Source organism: Psammomys obesus, unplaced genomic scaffold (genome assembly GCF_907164565.1).
Source record: "Psammomys obesus unplaced genomic scaffold, mPsaObe1.curated_primary_1811, whole genome shotgun sequence".
Classification (NCBI taxonomy): domain Eukaryota; kingdom Metazoa; phylum Chordata; class Mammalia; order Rodentia; family Muridae; genus Psammomys; species Psammomys obesus.
The window spans coordinates 1219461-1238397 of NW_026596396.1; the positions used below are offsets into that span (position 1 = coordinate 1219461).

Below are 18937 nucleotides of genomic sequence, written 5' to 3' on the forward strand. Positions count from 1 at the left end.
TAAAGTTTAAACACAAATGTTAATTTGTCTCTGTTAATTACAAGTGAAATCAATGCTTCATAGTTACAAGAAAGTTCAAAATGTCCATGTTTTGGGGGATGTGGGCTACAGGATATGCTCAGTCAGTATATCCAATCTTACAGTATACACAAGAAAAAGAAAAAATTCTGCTTCATGACATCCTTAGGTTAGTTTGATGGAAGGAATATTTTTCTCAGGACTCTCAGAAATCAACCGGAGGTAGCATCATGAGCATCAGAAATACTTTAATGAAATATTTATACCAGAGCCTTGCCCAAGATCTATTGAATAAGAATTTTTGCTATGATTCAAGATTTCTATCTTGAAAACGCACACCTCACTACAAAAGTTATGTTTGTCAGGATATAGGATGACAATTTCTCTATTCTATGGAATGGAGGAAATATATACCAGTTGTTGCTGAATCCCTGCCCCCACTCTTTTTTAAAGGTTCTCTGGGAGCCCGATAATACTATAGATTCTTTCACAAGAATAAGCATACTTTCACTGGACCAGTAATTGAAGGACACTGAGCAAACCTTTGAAATGCATCCAGGAAGCCCCTGCTCTAGGGTCTTTGAGAAGGTGGGTAGAGGAACTTCCTCAACATTTGAGGGAATTATGCCTTTCTGGTTTCTCAATAGACAATCTCTTCCAAGTAAGGCTGCACTGACACCACAAGAGAAGTGGTACTGCAGAGAGGGCTGGGCTCCGGAGATGATATAAATGGAAGACGCACAAAGACACAGCCTTTTGGCCACTCACCTGTCTAAAATCCTCACGTGAGCCTGATCTACTCTGTTGAGAATATCCAGTAGTGATTTGTTTTTGTTCCAGAATGCTCCCCAGCCAAGGACACGTGCCAGATCATTACCAGTTCCAAGTGGGATGACTGCCAGCTGACACTGAAAAAACAAAAAGAGATATTCTTTTGAGACAGACCTTCCAACATGTTTTACTCAATGAAAGACTCTGAGGGTGCTCTTTTGGAAGGAATAAGCCTTATAGCCAGTGGCTTTAAAGAATTTCTCTCTAGAAAGTGTAGTAAGAGGGTAATTGGAGTTGGATGATATTTTCTCAAAAGAATTGGACACCATTTTTTTTTATTAGTTACACTTTATTCACTTTGTATCCCCCCTGTGGTTCCCTCCCTCCTCCTGTCCCAATCCCTCCCTTCCTCTATAAATGAAGCATATAACCATCATTTCTACTTGATATGGCTTAGCTGGGGGGGGTGTCTATAGAGACAAAGATTCTGGATGCAGAAGAACAAGGGGCTGCCTAGAGATGGAGAAAGTTTATTCCCCTGTAGAGACTCAGAAAAGAAAGTCATTACCCTCACAAGGAAAAGTAAATTGGATATTTTTCTCTTTACTTTGAAATCTAGAGAATGCTCATTCTTTTTGTCCATTCCTTTGTTCCTCCTTCATCCAGATTCAACTAGAGAATAGTCTTAAGGGAGTATGTTTAGATTGATCACATTAACAATTAAGCTTGTGGAAGACATGCTTAGAGATAGGAGTACAGACCTGGGACTTCTTATGACAGTCAGTTCTACATCCCCTACTCTAGCAACAGTTAAGTTAACATAGCCAGGGACTTACCCTATCGTGCAATTCAAAGGCATCAATCGTAGACAAGACCCAGCTTACACTGCCATCTCCACCACAAACCAGAACACGAAAACGAGCAAAGTTCTTGAACATAGCAATGCTACAAGAAAGGGGAAAATAAAATAATTGTTGTGACTAGCTGGAATTTATAACTATTTCTTACAGTATGTGAAGACCTAATATCCTTGCTTTAGTATCTTTCTACGAGGCCATCAGCCTTCCCTTTGCATTAGCCTCTAGCTCTGTATGTATTTGTTTTGGGGGGATGGGCTTTGTTTTTTGAGACAGGGTTTCTCTGTGTAGTCTTGGCTGTCCTGGACTCACTTTGTAGACCAAGTTGACCTCAAACTCAAAGATATCCACCTGCTTCTGCCTCTCTGAGTACTGGGATCTAAGGTGTGCGCCACCACACCCAACTCTCTGTGTATAACTGTGATAATAACTTCACAAGGCAATCTCAGAAAACAGACCTTTCATCAAATAATATTATTTTGTCCTTAGCCTTTCTCTGGGAGCCACTAATAACTTAGCCATCTGTTAAAGCCCAGGAAGAATCCTTTGCACAGTTGTCAGTGGCTCACAGGAATGATCCCATACTAAAACAAGTCTGTAGTGATGGCCATTTGCTTCTTCCTCTGATGTCCAAGGGCATAGTTTCCTGTCTTGCCAATCAGAAAATATCAAGCAAGTTTGGAAACAGAAAAAGAGATTGAAAAGATTTCTGGGAGAGGGCTCAATGGTAAAAATGTTCCTGAGTTATGTATTTGTTTATTTGGCTGGGTACAAGAAGTAATTCCAGACATCTATTCTAGGTTAGAATGTACGGGGGGGCATAGACTGTTCTTTATGACCAACCATACCCCTTATCCCATGCTTACCCTGCTTCAGGTCCACCCTTCGACAGGTCAAATACTTGAGATGGATTCAGATATTGTTTGAATTTTCGGAGAAAGATGATCCCTTGATGATCTCCACTCTTAGAGTTGATGAAGATGAGCAAGGGACAGGAACATGTCAATGGCCAATCAAGATTCCAGAAGTCAGATGATACAACTAATTGGCCTGAAAGACACACAAAGGAAAAAAAAAGAGCAATTGAGATGAGATGTGGTTTGGCATCACACTTTACAGAGACTTTCTGATTACAAGCCTCAATCTTTGCTGTTAAGGAGTAGAGGAAAAGTTAGAATCTCATCAAAAGCTATTTTCAGCTCTTCCCCATTCATTTTTCTGACAAATTATTATGTACCAGATATCATGTTAGATATTGTTAGTGATCTAGCCTTGGACCTCGAGCCAGGGAGATGGACATATATACAACTAAATATGTTGGAAGACAATTAATAAACAAATTGCTGCAACAGCCAAAGATTAATAAAACTCCATGGGAAAATAAAAGGCTGATGGCCCAAAAGGAGGATCAACACCCAAAGTAGTCCACTCTGTCTGGCCCAGCCAAGTTCTCACAGTGAAAATGGAGCAGGCCGAGAGAGAAGGGAAGAAAAGACTGGCATTAAGCCAGAAGTTAAACAAGAGTTTCTAGCAGAATGATTTGTCAATACAAGATGATTCCTGGAACTTTAATCACATCTCTAAGGCTCAGAGGAAGCCATCTACATTATTCCACCAATTCCATGACAGAATTAGCCCACAGATAAATTGTCTGAATAAGGGAGGGTTTTTAAAAAGTAACCTCCAACATTGGAGTTACCCATAAAGAATTAAGGTTATTATAGCCAAATAGTAGTCTAAATGACAAAATCTTGCCAGTTTGTGGTGAGTCTTAAAGCCTATTGGCAAGTAGAGAGACCCTGATAGTCTTCCAAGAGAGGAATTATCAGCAAATATAGGCCTTCAAACATCTGAACTCATGGCATGTCAGGAATGCTCCAGAAAAAAATTAATATATAGGGCAAAAATCATGTGGCTCATACCCATGTCAGATGGTACACACAAAACATCTGTTGTGCCTGGGAAAATACAAGGCAGCTTTCTCTATGGGCTAATTCCCACTAATTAATTAGCTCGTGGTTTTTTGAAGGCATCCTAAATAATTACAAAATTTCAGGGCTTGCCAGAACTTGCAACCACAAGAGGAATCTACTGTGTGTCCTTAGCAGTATATCTTAGATGTTATTACCTTCCATGAACAAATGCAATAATACCCTTATCAGAAATTTTTAATGAAATGTAAAATGCTTACATAATGGTAGTTCTGTCACATTCATTCATTCTTTCAGTAAGTCAGTCATTCGGTCAGTCAATCAGTCATTCATGCATGCATGCATTTATTCAAGAAATATATATTAAGGATGTTCTCTGTGACCACTCTTATTTATATTGATGAACAAAATGCAATTCTTGCTTAGTAAAGTCAAAGTAAATATAAAAGGTAATGTGTTATGGAGAAAAAAAAACGCATAGAAGGGGAGTAAGAATTGCTCTTTTAAACAATGTGTTCAAGAATAATTCTCTGGGAAGGTGACATTTAATATGATACTCAAACGATTGACTGAGTTATTCAGATATCTGGAGGAAGGAATTTTGGGGTACAAGAAAATATGCTAAGACCCGAAGAGGGTAGTCTAGGGTTGTCTGGAACAGGGTGATTGTTACAGAGTGAGTGAGGGGAAACAGCCCATGCTTCTGTCCAGCTGCACTAGTACAGTCACCATATCCTAATTCAGGGACCAGTCATTTCACTCCAGTTCACAGTGTTCACTTTTCAGAAGGATGCTAAATTGGCAGAAGATGGGCTTATTGCTACCCCTCTTCTACTAGTAAAGTCATCTTTAACAATGTTTAAATGAATTTAACCTTCATAATGTGCCTGAGTATTTATCATTCCCTTATCAGTAGAAAAGAAATGACAAGAGACACCACGAGCTAAACTCACCCTTCAAGTCTGAAGAAGTTTATAGACACTAAGTGGTAAGCAGATAAGTCCAGGAAATATTTTGAGAACTTGCTCTCTTTATGAATGCTGTGATCATTGAGTGTAAACATAGTAACTGGTGGACAGCAGAATAATGATAGAGTGGTAGTCATATGAGGAAGTGTCAAAAGCCTTGCTATGGCTTGTTCTACTAGCACATATAACTCAAGTCTTGTACATTTTTCTATTAAATGTTTTGTTAAATAAACTTCAGTAATAGTGAAATAACTGAGAAATGAGATGGAAACATGTTAAGCAACTTGTCTAAGATCACACAGTAAATGATGGAGCATGTTCATGGGACTAGTAGCATAGACAGCATTGGAGAACTTTTCAGAAATGCAAATTATTGGGCCTCACCTAGATGTACTGAATTAAAACCTCTGAGGCTAGAGCCCAGAAACCTGTGTTTTCATAAAACCCTCCAGATGAATCTAGTGTGCATTTTTGTTTAATAGCTACTGTGTGATTATTACTACACAGGACTTAATTAACTAGGGGAAGTGAGAATAGGCCATTATAGAAGAAATAGAAGACAATACTAGATTTGAGCTGGACCCTAAAGTATAAGAGAAGTGGGTAATTAGAGGCCTTGTCATCCATTGGAGCCTCTTGACTGACTCAATGAATGCAGGAATGGATGCACAACAGCACTGACAAAAGCTGCGAAGGTCGGCATCTGGAGAAAGGATGTTGTAGCCTGGCTGAGAAGTTTGGAGAAGATTATCATTAAGATTCTATGAGCAAGAAATGCAGAAGAATATTCCCTTAACTGGATTGTCTCAGAAGGAAACCTATTCTTGAAGGGCTTATTAATCTAGGCTAAGAAGCTCAGGAAGAGTCAAGAAGGGAGTTTTTTTAAAGCCTTTTATGAGAAAGTCCATGCTAAATAATGCATGGTAGAAAGAAGGGTGGTCAGAGTGATGCTCAAGTGGACCAACATTGCTGATACATAGAAGCCAACATTATAAGGCAAGTAGAGAAACCACAGATCATATTTGACTTGAACACAAAGAATAGCTACCATGCCCAGTAATATATAGTTGAAATGCTTTGTAGAACGCTATCTCCAGATAATGGTGAAGGAAACAGAATACAGAAGCTTAAGGTTTAAAAGTAGGTTAACTTCCATCACCATCATCATCATCATCACCATCGCCACCATCATCATCCTGTAGCAGACAGAAACACATGTAGAGACCCACAGCCAGATATTATGCAAAGAGTGGGAGACCTTGGGACACTCAGCACTAAATGGAATGTTTCCATCAAATCCTTCCAGAGTTCAAGAAACTATTCAGAAGAGGAGACAGAAAGAGTGCAAGAGCCAGAGAGGATGGAGAGTATCAGAACATGTCTCTCTAAATCAATGTGAGCAAAGTTTAGATGAGTTCACAGAGATGGACACAGAATGTACAGAGCAGCATGTACAGCATGTTCACGGGCCTGCATCAGGTCCTCTGTGTGTATATTATAGCTTTCAATTTAGTGCTTTTATGGGTCTCCTGAGTGTGTGAATGAGTGGGTATCTGATTCTTGTGCCTTCTTCTGGAGTTCTTTTCCTTCAGTTGGTTTTATCTTATCCAACTTTGTTGTGATGGATTTTGTTTTATCTTATTATATTTTATTTTGGTACATTTCATTGTTATCTCTTAGAAGCATGTTCTTTTGTAATGAGAGACAGAAAGGCAGTGGATCCAGATGGGAGAGGAGATGGGAAGAAGCTCAGAGGAGTAGAGGAAGGATACTTGTAATCAGGATACATTGTATGAGGAAAGAATCTATTTTCAGGAAAGGGGGGCTTTGTGAATTAATGGCAACAATGCAAGCAAAATGTAGGCTGACTTAATGAGCAGCCTGAATTTGCTCAGCTTATTACATTTCCTAACATATCAGTTCCACCTTCCCCAAGCCTCTTCATTCTCCTATCCAGTCAACCATCTCTTATTGACCAAGTTATCGAGTGGGTGGTGTTATGAAGATAAATATTTGAATAGATCTGAGAATAATATATTCATGCACCTCTGAGTGAATTTAGCTTTGTGTCTTTATATGGCACTATGAGACATGTGTTTGCACTTGCCTTCAGAAACCTCATGGAATGGCTCATTCAACAGCCTCAGGTCTGCCTGCACCCATATTTTCGTCAACATTTCGAACACTTACTTAACATCCAAGTGTCTCTATTATCTCTTTGATACTTAAGATGTGCTCCATTCAATTGTTTCATTGTTGTGTTTTGCCAAGACAATGGATTCATCATGATCACTTGCTCTACAAATGTCTGTCTTTAGATCTCTCTTTGTATATTTCAAATACCTTGCGAAAAAGAACTTTCAGTAAATACTGTTGTCCAGGAAATGACAGTATCAGTGAAGAGTATCAGTATCAGTATCAGTATCAGTATCAGTATCAGTATCAGTATCAGTATCAGTATCAGTGCTGCAGCAATAACACATGGTAGTGTTCGATTTGGTGACAATTCAGTTGTTAGTTAGCATTTTAAATGGAATATAACCTAGGCTTTTGATAGTTTTTGAACCATTGGGGGGGCAAGATTTACTTCACAGATTAAGTAGTATTTGAAAATCATTAAGAAAACGGAAATTAATTTTGCACAGTCAGAATAGTGACAGTCTACAGAGAACATGCTTATACACATGAACACATACACCAAAACATAATGTTCACCACTACACAGTTCAAAGATCACAGTCAGCTCTTTGATGCACACAATCAAATTTCCATTCTTCCCTAAATACTGTACTAGTTTTGGAGAATTATTTCTCTTCCTCCCAGCCTTTATACCTTCCTTCCCTCCCCAGTGAGTTTCTGAAGAAAAAGTCAACCTACTCACCGTCACCCATCGGATCGCTCAAAGCAGTCGGCGGAACGATTGCTGAGCGAAGACTTCCAAAGGAACATTCCTTGGAAAACCACCTCTGGCATGAACTGTGCACCTGGAACGATAAGAGCACAAAAGAAATAGGAGGGGGAGAGAAGAGAAGGACATTGATTAGTTTTTGTTTCTATCCCAAGAGTTAGATCTTTAATGTATCAAATCTCCCTTTCTGGTACTATGTACATAAACCTTAACTGGCCTGACTCCACCCCACCCCATTCTACTGTAAACTGCAGTATCCCTGAGAGCAGAGAACTGTGACTCTTTGAAAGGTGTCTTTCTGCAGATTCCCATCTACAGATACTGAGGTGTCACTAGGCTTTAGACACAGTCTTAGTAGCCTGCAGAATGGGAAACTTAGTTGCATTTCAAAAGTCTTAACCTGATGTTCAATTTTTAGAACAACTGTGTGTGGCAAGAAAAGCATCATTGCACTCATATTAGAAAAGAGCTTAAGTGAAAGCTCACAAAGGTAAGGGGTCTTACCCAAGGTCAAATAGTTGGGAAGTGTCAAAGCAGATTCACCCACAGTTGTCATTCTTCCTAGGTTTCTGACCACATCCTAAACTGCTACAGTTTCTAGGGCCATGAACCTCGCATGACCATTCAAAAGCAATTAAAAGAGGTCAGTGGATAGACACTTTAGTGAAGAAGCTAATTTTGGTTGCTTCTTTCCTTAAAAATCTCAGTTTGAGTGAAACATCTAACAGCTTAAATAGTTGAGATCAGAGTCTCTTAATTTCTGTGGTATCAATAAATATTTTGGCCCAGATAGTTCCTCATTACAGGAAACTACCCTGTTCATTTTAAGTTTTAAATACTCTATTAGATACCAGTTGTACATTTCCTGTCCAGTTCTGTTTTGGGCATGAAAAACAGCTCCAGATATTGTCAAATATCTTCTAGAGCAAAAATTATCCTCATTTGTGGTTCATTGTTTCAATAGACATGGTACTATTGTAGGTAGGAACATGGTCTTATCAAAATTAAATATTAATCAATATTATTTTTTGCTGGCTATATGACCTTGGGTTCACCTTTCTGAGCCTTACATTACTCATCTATAAAATGAGGACAAGGAGGCTTAGTTCAATGTTGTTCTAAGAATTGAGATCATGAATAGAAGATATTCAATCTGTAGTGGCAATGATAATTTAATATTATTATTAACCATTAATAAAGACTGTGTTTTTACAATAATAATGAATGAGTGGGAAATCTTTCTTAAGGATAGACTCCAGAATTTATTTCTAATTGCTCATATTGCCATTTTAGAATTCACCCTTTTCTCATTTCCAATATTGCTTTATCAATTTAGAAGCATCAGATTATGAGCACCTTAAATCTTTCCCTCAAAGACTATATGAAAGGCCAAGTTACTAGGCTCTCCACTATGGAATCTGTATAATGCATTTTGGTGTAAGGGTCTCTGAGATATATATCTCCTTATCTATTTATCCTTGTACAGTTACAGACACGCTCCAATCTACCCCTTGTCTAGAAATAAATTTAAATATCAAAGATATGAAAAGAGTCTTACCGTAGAGTCACACCAGAGACAGCGGAAATCTTGAAGTCTTTGATGACTACCACAGCTCTCATGACATACTGCACACTGAGAGTTGGCAGGTATGTTTCCTTCTACCCACTGATGAGGCATTGTTTGCTGAAGTGGAAAAAGGCAAGAGACAGAAATTAGTGATGCAAGAAGAAAGAGCTGGAATAATTATACTAATTATACTAATCATGAAATCACATAAAAGTCCCATAGCCCTCAATGCTAGTGACTGGCAAAAGGTAGGAATTGGGCTTTAAGTCATTGACATTCCTTGGGTCACTGATTCTGTCAAAGAGACTACTTTGCTTCTAGTGTCAGGGAGAATTCTTTCTGTTCCTGTGTGCCATGACTTTAAAACACGGGGAAAGGGTATGACTGGTACTCACTATTTCATCAGCAGGTAGAAGGAGGTCATCAGTTACGGACAAAGTATTCCACTTGCAGTCTTTACTTGCTCTCAAGGCACAAAACTTGTGAGATTTCACATTGCAAACTGTAAAAAGAGGAAGAAAAAAAAAGGTGTGAATCTGGTGACAGTGAAAAGTCTAATGCCCTTGCCTAAACTTCTCCGGAGGTTAAAATTCAAGTGCTTTCTAAATAGCTTTGACCAATTTCCAAAGCCCTCCTTCTAATGTGAGCCAGTCCCTTTTGATTCTTTACTAGCTAAGCTTACTATTATCCATTTTACATTAAAATTAATAGTAGGAAAAAAGTAATGTCTCAATCCTTATGACCATTTAGTCCCATCTTCCTATATTCAACTCTCCATTCTAATTCACTCTTTCGTGCTAGTTTCTCTTTTTCCTTTCCCTCCACTGGGATTAACTTCACACAAAAACTAATGTTTAGATTAGGTCAGTCATAGGGAATTCTTCATGCCTAGCTCTATCCAGGGAGCTCTGCTAATTTCTAAAGCAAGTAGAAAGGTACCTTCACAGATGATGGCATCACGCGATAAGGCAGGAATGCTCCGTCGACAAACGTTGCAGAACTGACTCCGAGGACTATGGCTGGAATACCAGCAGTGCATGCCAACAAGGAAAGGGTTGTTTTCAGCTGCAGGTATCTAGAGTAAATCAAAGACAAGAAAGAATGGATGGTTAATCAAAGAGGAATTAGGGAAAACTAGAAAACCCGCCCACAATGTAGGTGTCAAAGCATGTGAAGGAGAGGACTGAGAGTTCCATACAATCCTCACTTTCTGCTTTTTTTTTTTTCAATTTTGTTTTGTGACTGGCTTCAGAAGGGAAAAAGAAATAGATGGGAATAATCTCAAATAGGAGCTGAAGACAGAAGGAAGGTCTTTATATTCCTGCTGAAATACTGTATTAGCTCAGTCCAACCAAAATTTGTTTTGACTTGTGTTGGTTCTCTTTAAGTAGGAAGCAAAAGGAAGTAGTGATTTGGAAACTCGAAAGTATCCAAATGCTCTGACAAATAAAAGAAGGCAAGCGGCAGGACTCATAGGCAATAGTGCCTGCAAGGGTTTAGCTCTTCCTTGGAACAATGCTGGCAAGTGAACAGAGCTCTACTTTACTTGGACAACACTTGAAAGAGCTTTAAGTCCTTTTCTTGAGAGCTTTCTCTCTCTCTCTTTCTCTCTTTGGAAAACCATGCTTTGACTGCCCACAGCAGTTTCTTGGTTAATCATTGTAATTCATTCAATAAGCTACTGAACAAATATTTACTGAATCACTATTGTATGGTTGGTACTTTTCAAGGTATTTGTGATATAATCAATCATTAAAAGATACAGTCCTTTCCCTTATGGTGGCACTCTGTTTAGTGTCTTCTGTCATATTGATCAGTTTGTCATTTGTGTTATCACGTCTGTGAATGCAGGGTTTGCATATGACAGCCTGATTTTTATGTCTATAGGAAAGACACAGCCATGACACAGGCATCAAGTCAGCAATGATTTGAATTGTATGGATATATCGGCACTAAATCCCCTGCCTCAACTTTGTTCTGTGTATATTTTCATAGGGCTTCCCCATCATTCTCTAGTTCCTATGAATATTTCAGTTTCTTCTCTGCCTTTAAAGAAGAATTTAGACATGGACACACACAGGTTTTTGTTGTCATTATACTGGATTGTGTGTGCAAAGGCATGTAAGACTTTAAAAGAACAGTACATTTTCCCAAATGTAAGTGGACAGCAGTCCATTAAAGAGGTTGATCATGAGGGGTCAAACTTAGGTTCAAACTTAATCCATTTCCTGGAATTACCCATCCAAGACATAGTCTACACATAGTACTCTCTGATCTTTATTCCCCATGGGCATGCCGGTTATGTAGTAAACTACTGTTGGACTGAATCAGAAGGTTTTTTTTTTTAAGTAGAAAAGGCTACTCTGATGAACTAACAATTTAGAATTTCTTTGTGATTAAATTTTATTGTATACTGACACCCTGTAAAGCTCTAAGCCTAGGTACATCAGAATAGAAGGCAGAGAGTCTTGATATTGGAACTCTGAGCTCACAGCTCCTTTCTATTCCCAAGGCTTCTGGCTATAACTAAAACATCTTTCTTCTTTCCTTTTTTTTCTCTTCCCTCCAAATTCCAAGGAACCTATAACTATATGTCATGTAACATAGTAAGCAGTGAAGTGACAGAGATAAGGCACAGATATCAAGGAATTCAATTTGCTGGAGGGAACATTCTCAAATATAGTCATTTTATGGTGGGAAAAAGTTTTTTTTTTTTTTTTTAATTTGTGGGCAAATGGTGAAATCTGAAAAGATCATCCTGAGTGAGGTATCCCAGAAGAAGAAAGACACACATGGTATATGCTCACTTATAAGTGGATATTAGACATATAATATAGGATAGACATACTAAAATCTGTACACCTAAAGAAGCTAAGCAAGAAGGAGGACCCTCGGTAAGATGATCAGTCCTCATTCAGAAAGGCAAACAGGTTGGACATCGGAAGAGGGAGAAAACAGAGAACAGGACAGGAGCCTACCACAGAGGGCCTCTGAAAGACTACCTAATACGGTATCAAAGCAGATGCTGAGACTTATAGCCAAACTTCAGGCAGAGTGCACAGAATCTTATGAAAGAAGAGGGAGATAGAAAGACCTGGAAGGGACAGAAGTACCACAAGGAGAGCAACAGAACCAAGAAATCTGGGCTCAGGGATAATTTCTGAGACTGATACTCCAACCAAGGACCATGCATGGAGATAACCTAGAACTCCTGCACAGATGGCAGCTCAGTCTCCAAGTCGGTTCATTAGTAAGGGGAACAGGGACTGTCTCTGACATGAACTCAGTGGCTGGCTCTTTGATCACCTCCCCCTGATGGAAGAGCAGCCTTATCAGGCCCAGAGGAAGACAATGCAGCCAGTCCTGATGAGACCTGATAGACTAGGGTAGGATGTAGGGGGAAGAGGACCTCCTCAATGGACTTGGAGAGGGTCATGGGAGGAGATGAGGGAGGGAGGGCGGGGTTGGGAGGGACTGAGGGAAGGTGCTACAGCTCGAATACAAAGTGAATAAACTGTAATTACTATAAAAAATTAAAAATAGAAAAAAAGAATGTACAAAGCTCTATAAGTCCAAGTAGAAGAAATGAAGAACTCTACCTGGGTATTTGGATTATTAATTAACTATGAAGGAATAAATATTTAATGGCTATTGTGTGTGTTCAGTTGTTAAGGAAACTGAATTTTTTTCTTCATATTCATTCTATTCTGTTAGGAAAGTCTGAGGCATCCAATCCTGGATTAGTTCATGTGATCATTTGAATTGTATGCCCTCCCAAACATGTTTAAGTCTCTAAAATTTGGTACCTGAGAATGTGACTTTATTGGGAAACACTATCTTAACAGATGTAATCAAGAGGGACTTAGTTCAAGGATTGTTGTCTTTATAAGAAAATATGGAAAAACGTGTAATCAGAGAATAGAACATCTTGTGATAATATAGAGTACACAGACACCAGGAGAGAACATTATGTGGCAGCAGGGATAGACTCAATAATGCACCTGTAAGCTAAGAAATATCAAGGTTTGTATGTAATCACCAGACTGTAGGAAGAAGCAAAGAAAGAATTCTTTCTAGAGCCTTCAGAGACACTCTGACCTTATCAGGATCTCAAATCAAAATCTCTACCTTGTAGAAATAGGAGAGATGAATTGAAATAAATAAAAAATTAAAAAATAAATAGGAGAGAATAAATCACTGCTGTTCCTTTCAGTCCACTCATTTTTGTCTGTTACAGTAATGTTGGGAAATGAATATAGATTTTGGAATTAGGATGTAAATGTTTATGTATCAAATACTAAAAATATGGGACTGGTCTTACAGTTGTACATTATGTAAACACTGTGGTCTTTGATACATATGATATTTAAAAGACTACATTGCCGTTAGTAGAATGTTGTTAGAATTACGAACTACTTCTGGTACAGTCTCTGATAGAAACAAGAAACAGTATAAAAAACTGACAGAAAGGTTACACTTTTTAGAGTGGATGAGAACCATTTCACTATGCTGTTGAATGAACAGTAGAGTGTTCAGATGATAAATATGAACCTTTAGCTGACAAAACTTCCAAGCAAAGTATGAAGGTGCAGTCTGGTTTCTTTCTGTTGCTTATAGAAAATGTAACAGGAAACAGATAAATTGCCATGGGAACTATTTTATTGTTTGTTTGTTTGGGGTTTTATGTTTGGTTGATTGGTTGGTTGGTTAGTTTGTTTTTTGTTTTTTGAGATAGGGTTTCTCTGTGTGGCCCTGGTTGTTCTGGATCATTCTCTCTTTCTCTCTCTCTCTCTCTCTCTGTAAACCAGGCTGGTGTCCTCGAACTCAGAGATCTGCCTGCCTCTACCTCTTGAGTGCTGAAATTAAAGGCATGAACCTCCCCTTACCCAGCTGTTGGAATAGTTTTTAGTTCACTTGGCTTTCCATAGCACAGTACACAAGACCAGATGGCTTAAACAACAAAAATTTATTTTCTCATTGTTTGGAGATGGGGAACTTCAAGAGCAAACTGTCAACCAATGTAGTTCCTAAGGGCTTTTTTCCTGGCTTAAATATGGTCACGTTCTCATTATCTGCTCACGTGGCTCTTAGTTAACATATGAAGAAAGAAAGACCACTTTCTTATTTTTTCTCATGAGGCTATTAGCCCTACTATATTTGGTCCTTGCCATTATGGATCCATTTGATCTTAATCACATCTTTCAAGTCTTATTTCTAAGCATAGTCACATTGGGGGCTGAAGCTTCGACATATGAGTTTGGGGTAAGGTTACTATTCAGCTCACAAATGATCTATGAAATAAAAAGTTCCCAGAATATGAAAATTTGGAAACTTCACAACATATCCTTTCTCAACCTATCCATATGTCAAGCACAAAGTTGTGCACTCTGCAATGCATGCCCATAGTAAGGATAGACAAACTTCTTCTAAATAGATTCAGTATGAAGTTCAAATTAGCTATCTCAGCAGAATACTGCCACCATGGCCTGAAAACCTCAGGTACAAGACTCAACAAAAGGAGGTTCTTAGACTTTTGAGACTCTACAGCACGATGGTGATGAAGAAAGCTATTTAGCTGTGAACATGTATTAGTCCTTCAGGAAAGTAGAGTAATAAGTTCCATTGATGACTTGGAGGTTAACAATACTGTTGAGGAACTCAAAATGGTTGTTCTTGCCAACATGGTAGTGTGAGCCTGTTAGAGGAAGTCACTGCCTCTTTTGTTCCAGAGGGTGGGGTTGCCTCCAAAATTCCAGAAGGTGTGCCTCCTTCTTCAGTTAGAGGGAGAGGATGACCTCAGGTAGGCTGAGAAAGTGAAGCAGGAGACACACTGAGCCACAGATAATCAGTTGGAGGCCTAGAAACCTAACAGAATTAGCCTTTTTGGATTACCAGCTTTCTTTAGACCGGTAGCAGCATTTTTACGTCTTCAGAATGAGACTATCAATCCTCCACCACTTCCAATTTGGGTTTTAGAAGCACATAAATTGTTTTTGAGATGTCAAATGTCCATAGATACAGAAAAATATTATCTCCAACCAAAGAAACATATTCAGAATGCAGAGGTCAAAGTGTCACTATTTGCAGATGATATGATAGTATACATCAAACTCAATGGAGAGAAACTTAAATCAATCCCACTGAAATCAGGGACAAGACAAGGCTGCCCATTGCCTCCATATCTCTTCCACATAGTACTTGAAGTCCTAGCCAGAGCAATAAGACAACTAAAGAGATCAAGAGGATACAAATCGGAAAGGAAGAGGTCAAAGTGTCACTATTTGCAGATGATATGATACTATACATGAGCGACCCCAAAAATTCAACCAGAGAACTCCATCAGCTGATAAACACCTTCAGCAAAGTGGCAGGATACAAAATCAACTCAAAAAAATCAGAAGCCCTCTTGTATACCAAAGACAAAAAGGCTGAGAAAGAAATTAGGGAAACAACACCCTTCACAATAGCCACTAATAACATAAAGTACCTTGGTGTGACTCTAACCAAGGAAATGAAAGACCTGTTTGAGAAAAACTTCAAGTCTCTGAAGAAAGAAATCTAAGAAGATCTCAGAAGATGGAAAGATCTCCCGTGCTCATGGATTGGTAGGATTAACATTGTGAAAATGGCCATACTGCCAAAAGCAATCTACAGGTTCAATGCAATTCCCATCAAAATACCAACTCAATTCTTTACAGACCTTGAAAAAAAGATTCTCAGCTTCATATGGCGAAACAAAAAACACAGAATCTCCAAAACGATCCTGTACAACAACAGATCATCTGGAGGTATCTCCATCCCCGATCTCAAGCTGTACTACAGAGCAACAGTAATAAAAACTGCATGTTATTGGCATAAAACAGAAAGGAGGATCAATGGAACCACATAGAAGACCCAGAAATAAACCCACACACCTATGAATACTCAATATTTGACAAAGAAGCCAAATCTATTCAATGGAAAAAAGACAGCATCTTCAACAAATGGTGCTGGACCAACTGGATGTCTACATGCAGAAAAATGAAAATAGATCCATATTTACCACCCTGCACAAAACTAAAGTGAAAGTGGATCAAGGGCCTCAACATAAAACCAGATACTCTAAATCAGTTGGAAAAAAAGTGGGGAACAGCCTAGAACTCATTGGCACAGGAGACAACTTCCTGAACAGAACACCAACAGCACAGGCTCTAAGAGCAACAATCAATAAATGGGACCTCATGAAACTGAAAAGCTTCTGTAAAGCAAAAGACACAGTCATCAAAACAAAACGGCTGCCTACAGATTGGGAAAGAATCTCCACCAACCCTTTATCTGACAGAAGACTCATATCCAGTATATATAAAGAAGTAAAGAAGCTGAAAAACAACAAACCAAGTAATCCCATTAAAAAATGGGGAACGGAGCTAAACAGAGAATTCTTGAAAGAGGAACATCAAATGGCAGAGAAACACTTAAAGAAATGTTCAACCTCATTAGCCATTAGGGAAATGCAAGTCAAAACAACCCCGAGATTTCACCTTACACCCATCAGAATGGCCAAGATGAAAAACTCAAGTGATAGCACATGCTGGAGAGGTTGTGGAGAAAATGGAACCCTCCTCCATTGCTGGTGGGAATGTAAACTGGTACAACCACTTTGGAAGTCAATCTGGCGCTTTCTCAGACAACTAGGAGTAGTGCTACCTCAAGACCCAGCTATACCACTCCTAGGTATATACCCAAAATTTGCTCAAGTACACAACAAGGACATTTGTTCAACCATGTTTGTAGCAGCTTTATTTGTAATAGCCAGAACTTGGAAACAACCCAGATGTCCATCAACCGAGGAATGGATACAGAAATTGTGGTATTTTTACACAATGGAATACTACTCAGCAATCAAAAAGGAGGAAATCATGAAATTTGCAGGCAAGTGGTGGGATCTAGAAAAGATCATTCTGAGTGAAGTATCCCAGAAGGAGAAAGACAAACAGTATATACTCGCTTATATAGACCTACAAGATATGATAAAGATAATGAAATCTACACACCTAAAGAAGATAATCAAGAAAGTGGACACAGGCGAAGATGATCAATCCTCATTTAGAAAGACAAATGGGATGAGCATTGAAGGTATGACAGAAGTCTACCACAAAAGGCATCTGAAAGACTCTACCTAGCAGTGTTTCAAAGCAGACACTAAGACTCATAACCAAACCCTCGGCAGAGTGCAGGGAATCATATGAAAGAAGGGGAGTTAGTATGATATGGAAAGGATAGGAGCTCTACAAGGACCAAATATATCCGGGCACAGGGTCTTTTCTGAGACTGACACTCAACCAAGGACCATCTATGGATATAACCTAGAACTTCTGCTCGGATGTGGCCCATGGTAGCTCAGTAACCAAATAGTTTTCCAAAGTAAGGGGAACAAGGACTATTTCTAACAGGATCTCAAGGGCAGGCTCTTTGCCCCCCCCCCCAGGGGAGGAGCAGTCCTGTTAGGCCACAGTGGAGGACTTTGCAGCCAGCCCTGAAGATACCTGATAAAACAGGGTCAAATGAAAGGGGAGGAAGTCCTCCCCAATCAGTGGACTTGGAAAGGGGCAGGGAGGAGACCAGGGAGGGAGTGTGGGGTTGGGGAGGGAATGAGGGAGCGGGATACAGTGGGGACACAGAGTTAACAAAATGTAACTAAAAAGAAAAATAAAATTAAAAAAAAATAAATTCTCTATAGAAGAAAAAAAAAAGAAATGGGAAATAGTAAGAGCTGGAGAGGACAGGAACTCCACAAGGAGAGCAACAGAACAAGAAAATTTGAATACAGGGAACTTCCCAGAGTCTCATACTCCTACCAAGGACTATTCCTGGAGTTAACCTAGAACTCCTGCACAGATGTAGCCCATAGCAGTTCAGTGTCCAAGTGGGTTACATACTAATGGGAAGAGGGATTGCCTGTGACATAATCTGATTTGCCTGCTCTTTGATCACATCCCCCTGAGGGGGAGAGTAGCCTTACCAGGCCACAGATAATGACAATGCAGCCATTCCTGATGTGATCTGATAGACTAAGATCAGAAAGGAGAGGAGGCCCTCCCCTATCAGTGGGCTTGGGGAGGGGCATGCATGCAGAAAGGGGAGGGAGGGTGAGATCAGGAGGCGAGGAGGGAGGGGCTTATGGGGGGATACAAAATGAATAAAGTGTAATTAATAAAAGTTAAATAAAAAATTAAAAAAAGAAAAAAATTAAAATTAAAAAAAGAAAAAATTTTAAAAAAAAGAAAGGAAAGAGTGGAAAATGATGTAGCTATATTTTTAAAAAGAAACTGATAAAAACACAGTGTTTTAAAAGATTAACATGCCTGAACAGATTTTTTTTGCAAAGGTCAATTAAAAATCGAAAATACTAAGTCTGACTAATCACTAAATACAAATCAAAACCATGGTGAGATACCATCTTATTTCTGTTAACTTATTTTGATCAAAAGTGAAGAGAGGTACAGAATGTTGGAACAGATATAGAACAAATGGAGGTTTGAACACTTGTTTATTAAAATGCAAATTAACATAAACATTATGAAAAACAATTGTTTTCTCAAAAAATTAAAAGCAGAACTATCACATAATGTTAGTTATTTATACTGGTAACATAGTGTTCTAATATCAATTTTTTTTGAGGGACAGGAAGTCATAAGTTCAAGACCTACAGAATGAGTTCAAGGCTAGCTGGGCAACTTAGAAAGGTCCTGCTTAAAAAAAAACTTAAAATAATAGTTTCTTTTACTTTTTTGGATAATTGTATCAATTGCTTCCTTCCTTTCTTCCTTCCAAGCTCTTCCATATGCCCCTTCCTGCTCTTTTTCAAGTACATAGCTTCTCTTTTCATTAATTGTTGTTACATACATATATGCATATCATCATTGCAGAAGTGGTAG

General features: G+C 38.8%; 1 protein-coding gene across 1 annotated transcript in view; it reads right to left on the bottom strand.

Annotated features, from left to right (window-relative positions):
- Dgkk (diacylglycerol kinase kappa) overlaps nt 1–18937 on the bottom strand; it is a 146637-nt gene that overhangs the window by 62997 nt on the left and 64703 nt on the right. The window contains exons 5-11 of the mRNA XM_055597555.1: nt 9960–10095; nt 9416–9522; nt 9012–9137; nt 7427–7529; nt 2513–2696; nt 1626–1734; nt 787–926 (exon numbers count right to left, since the gene is read on the bottom strand). Coding sequence (XP_055453530.1) covers nt 787–926; nt 1626–1734; nt 2513–2696; nt 7427–7529; nt 9012–9137; nt 9416–9522; nt 9960–10095 — 905 coding nt within the window. The remainder of the gene's footprint in view (nt 1–786; nt 927–1625; nt 1735–2512; nt 2697–7426; nt 7530–9011; nt 9138–9415; nt 9523–9959; nt 10096–18937) is intronic.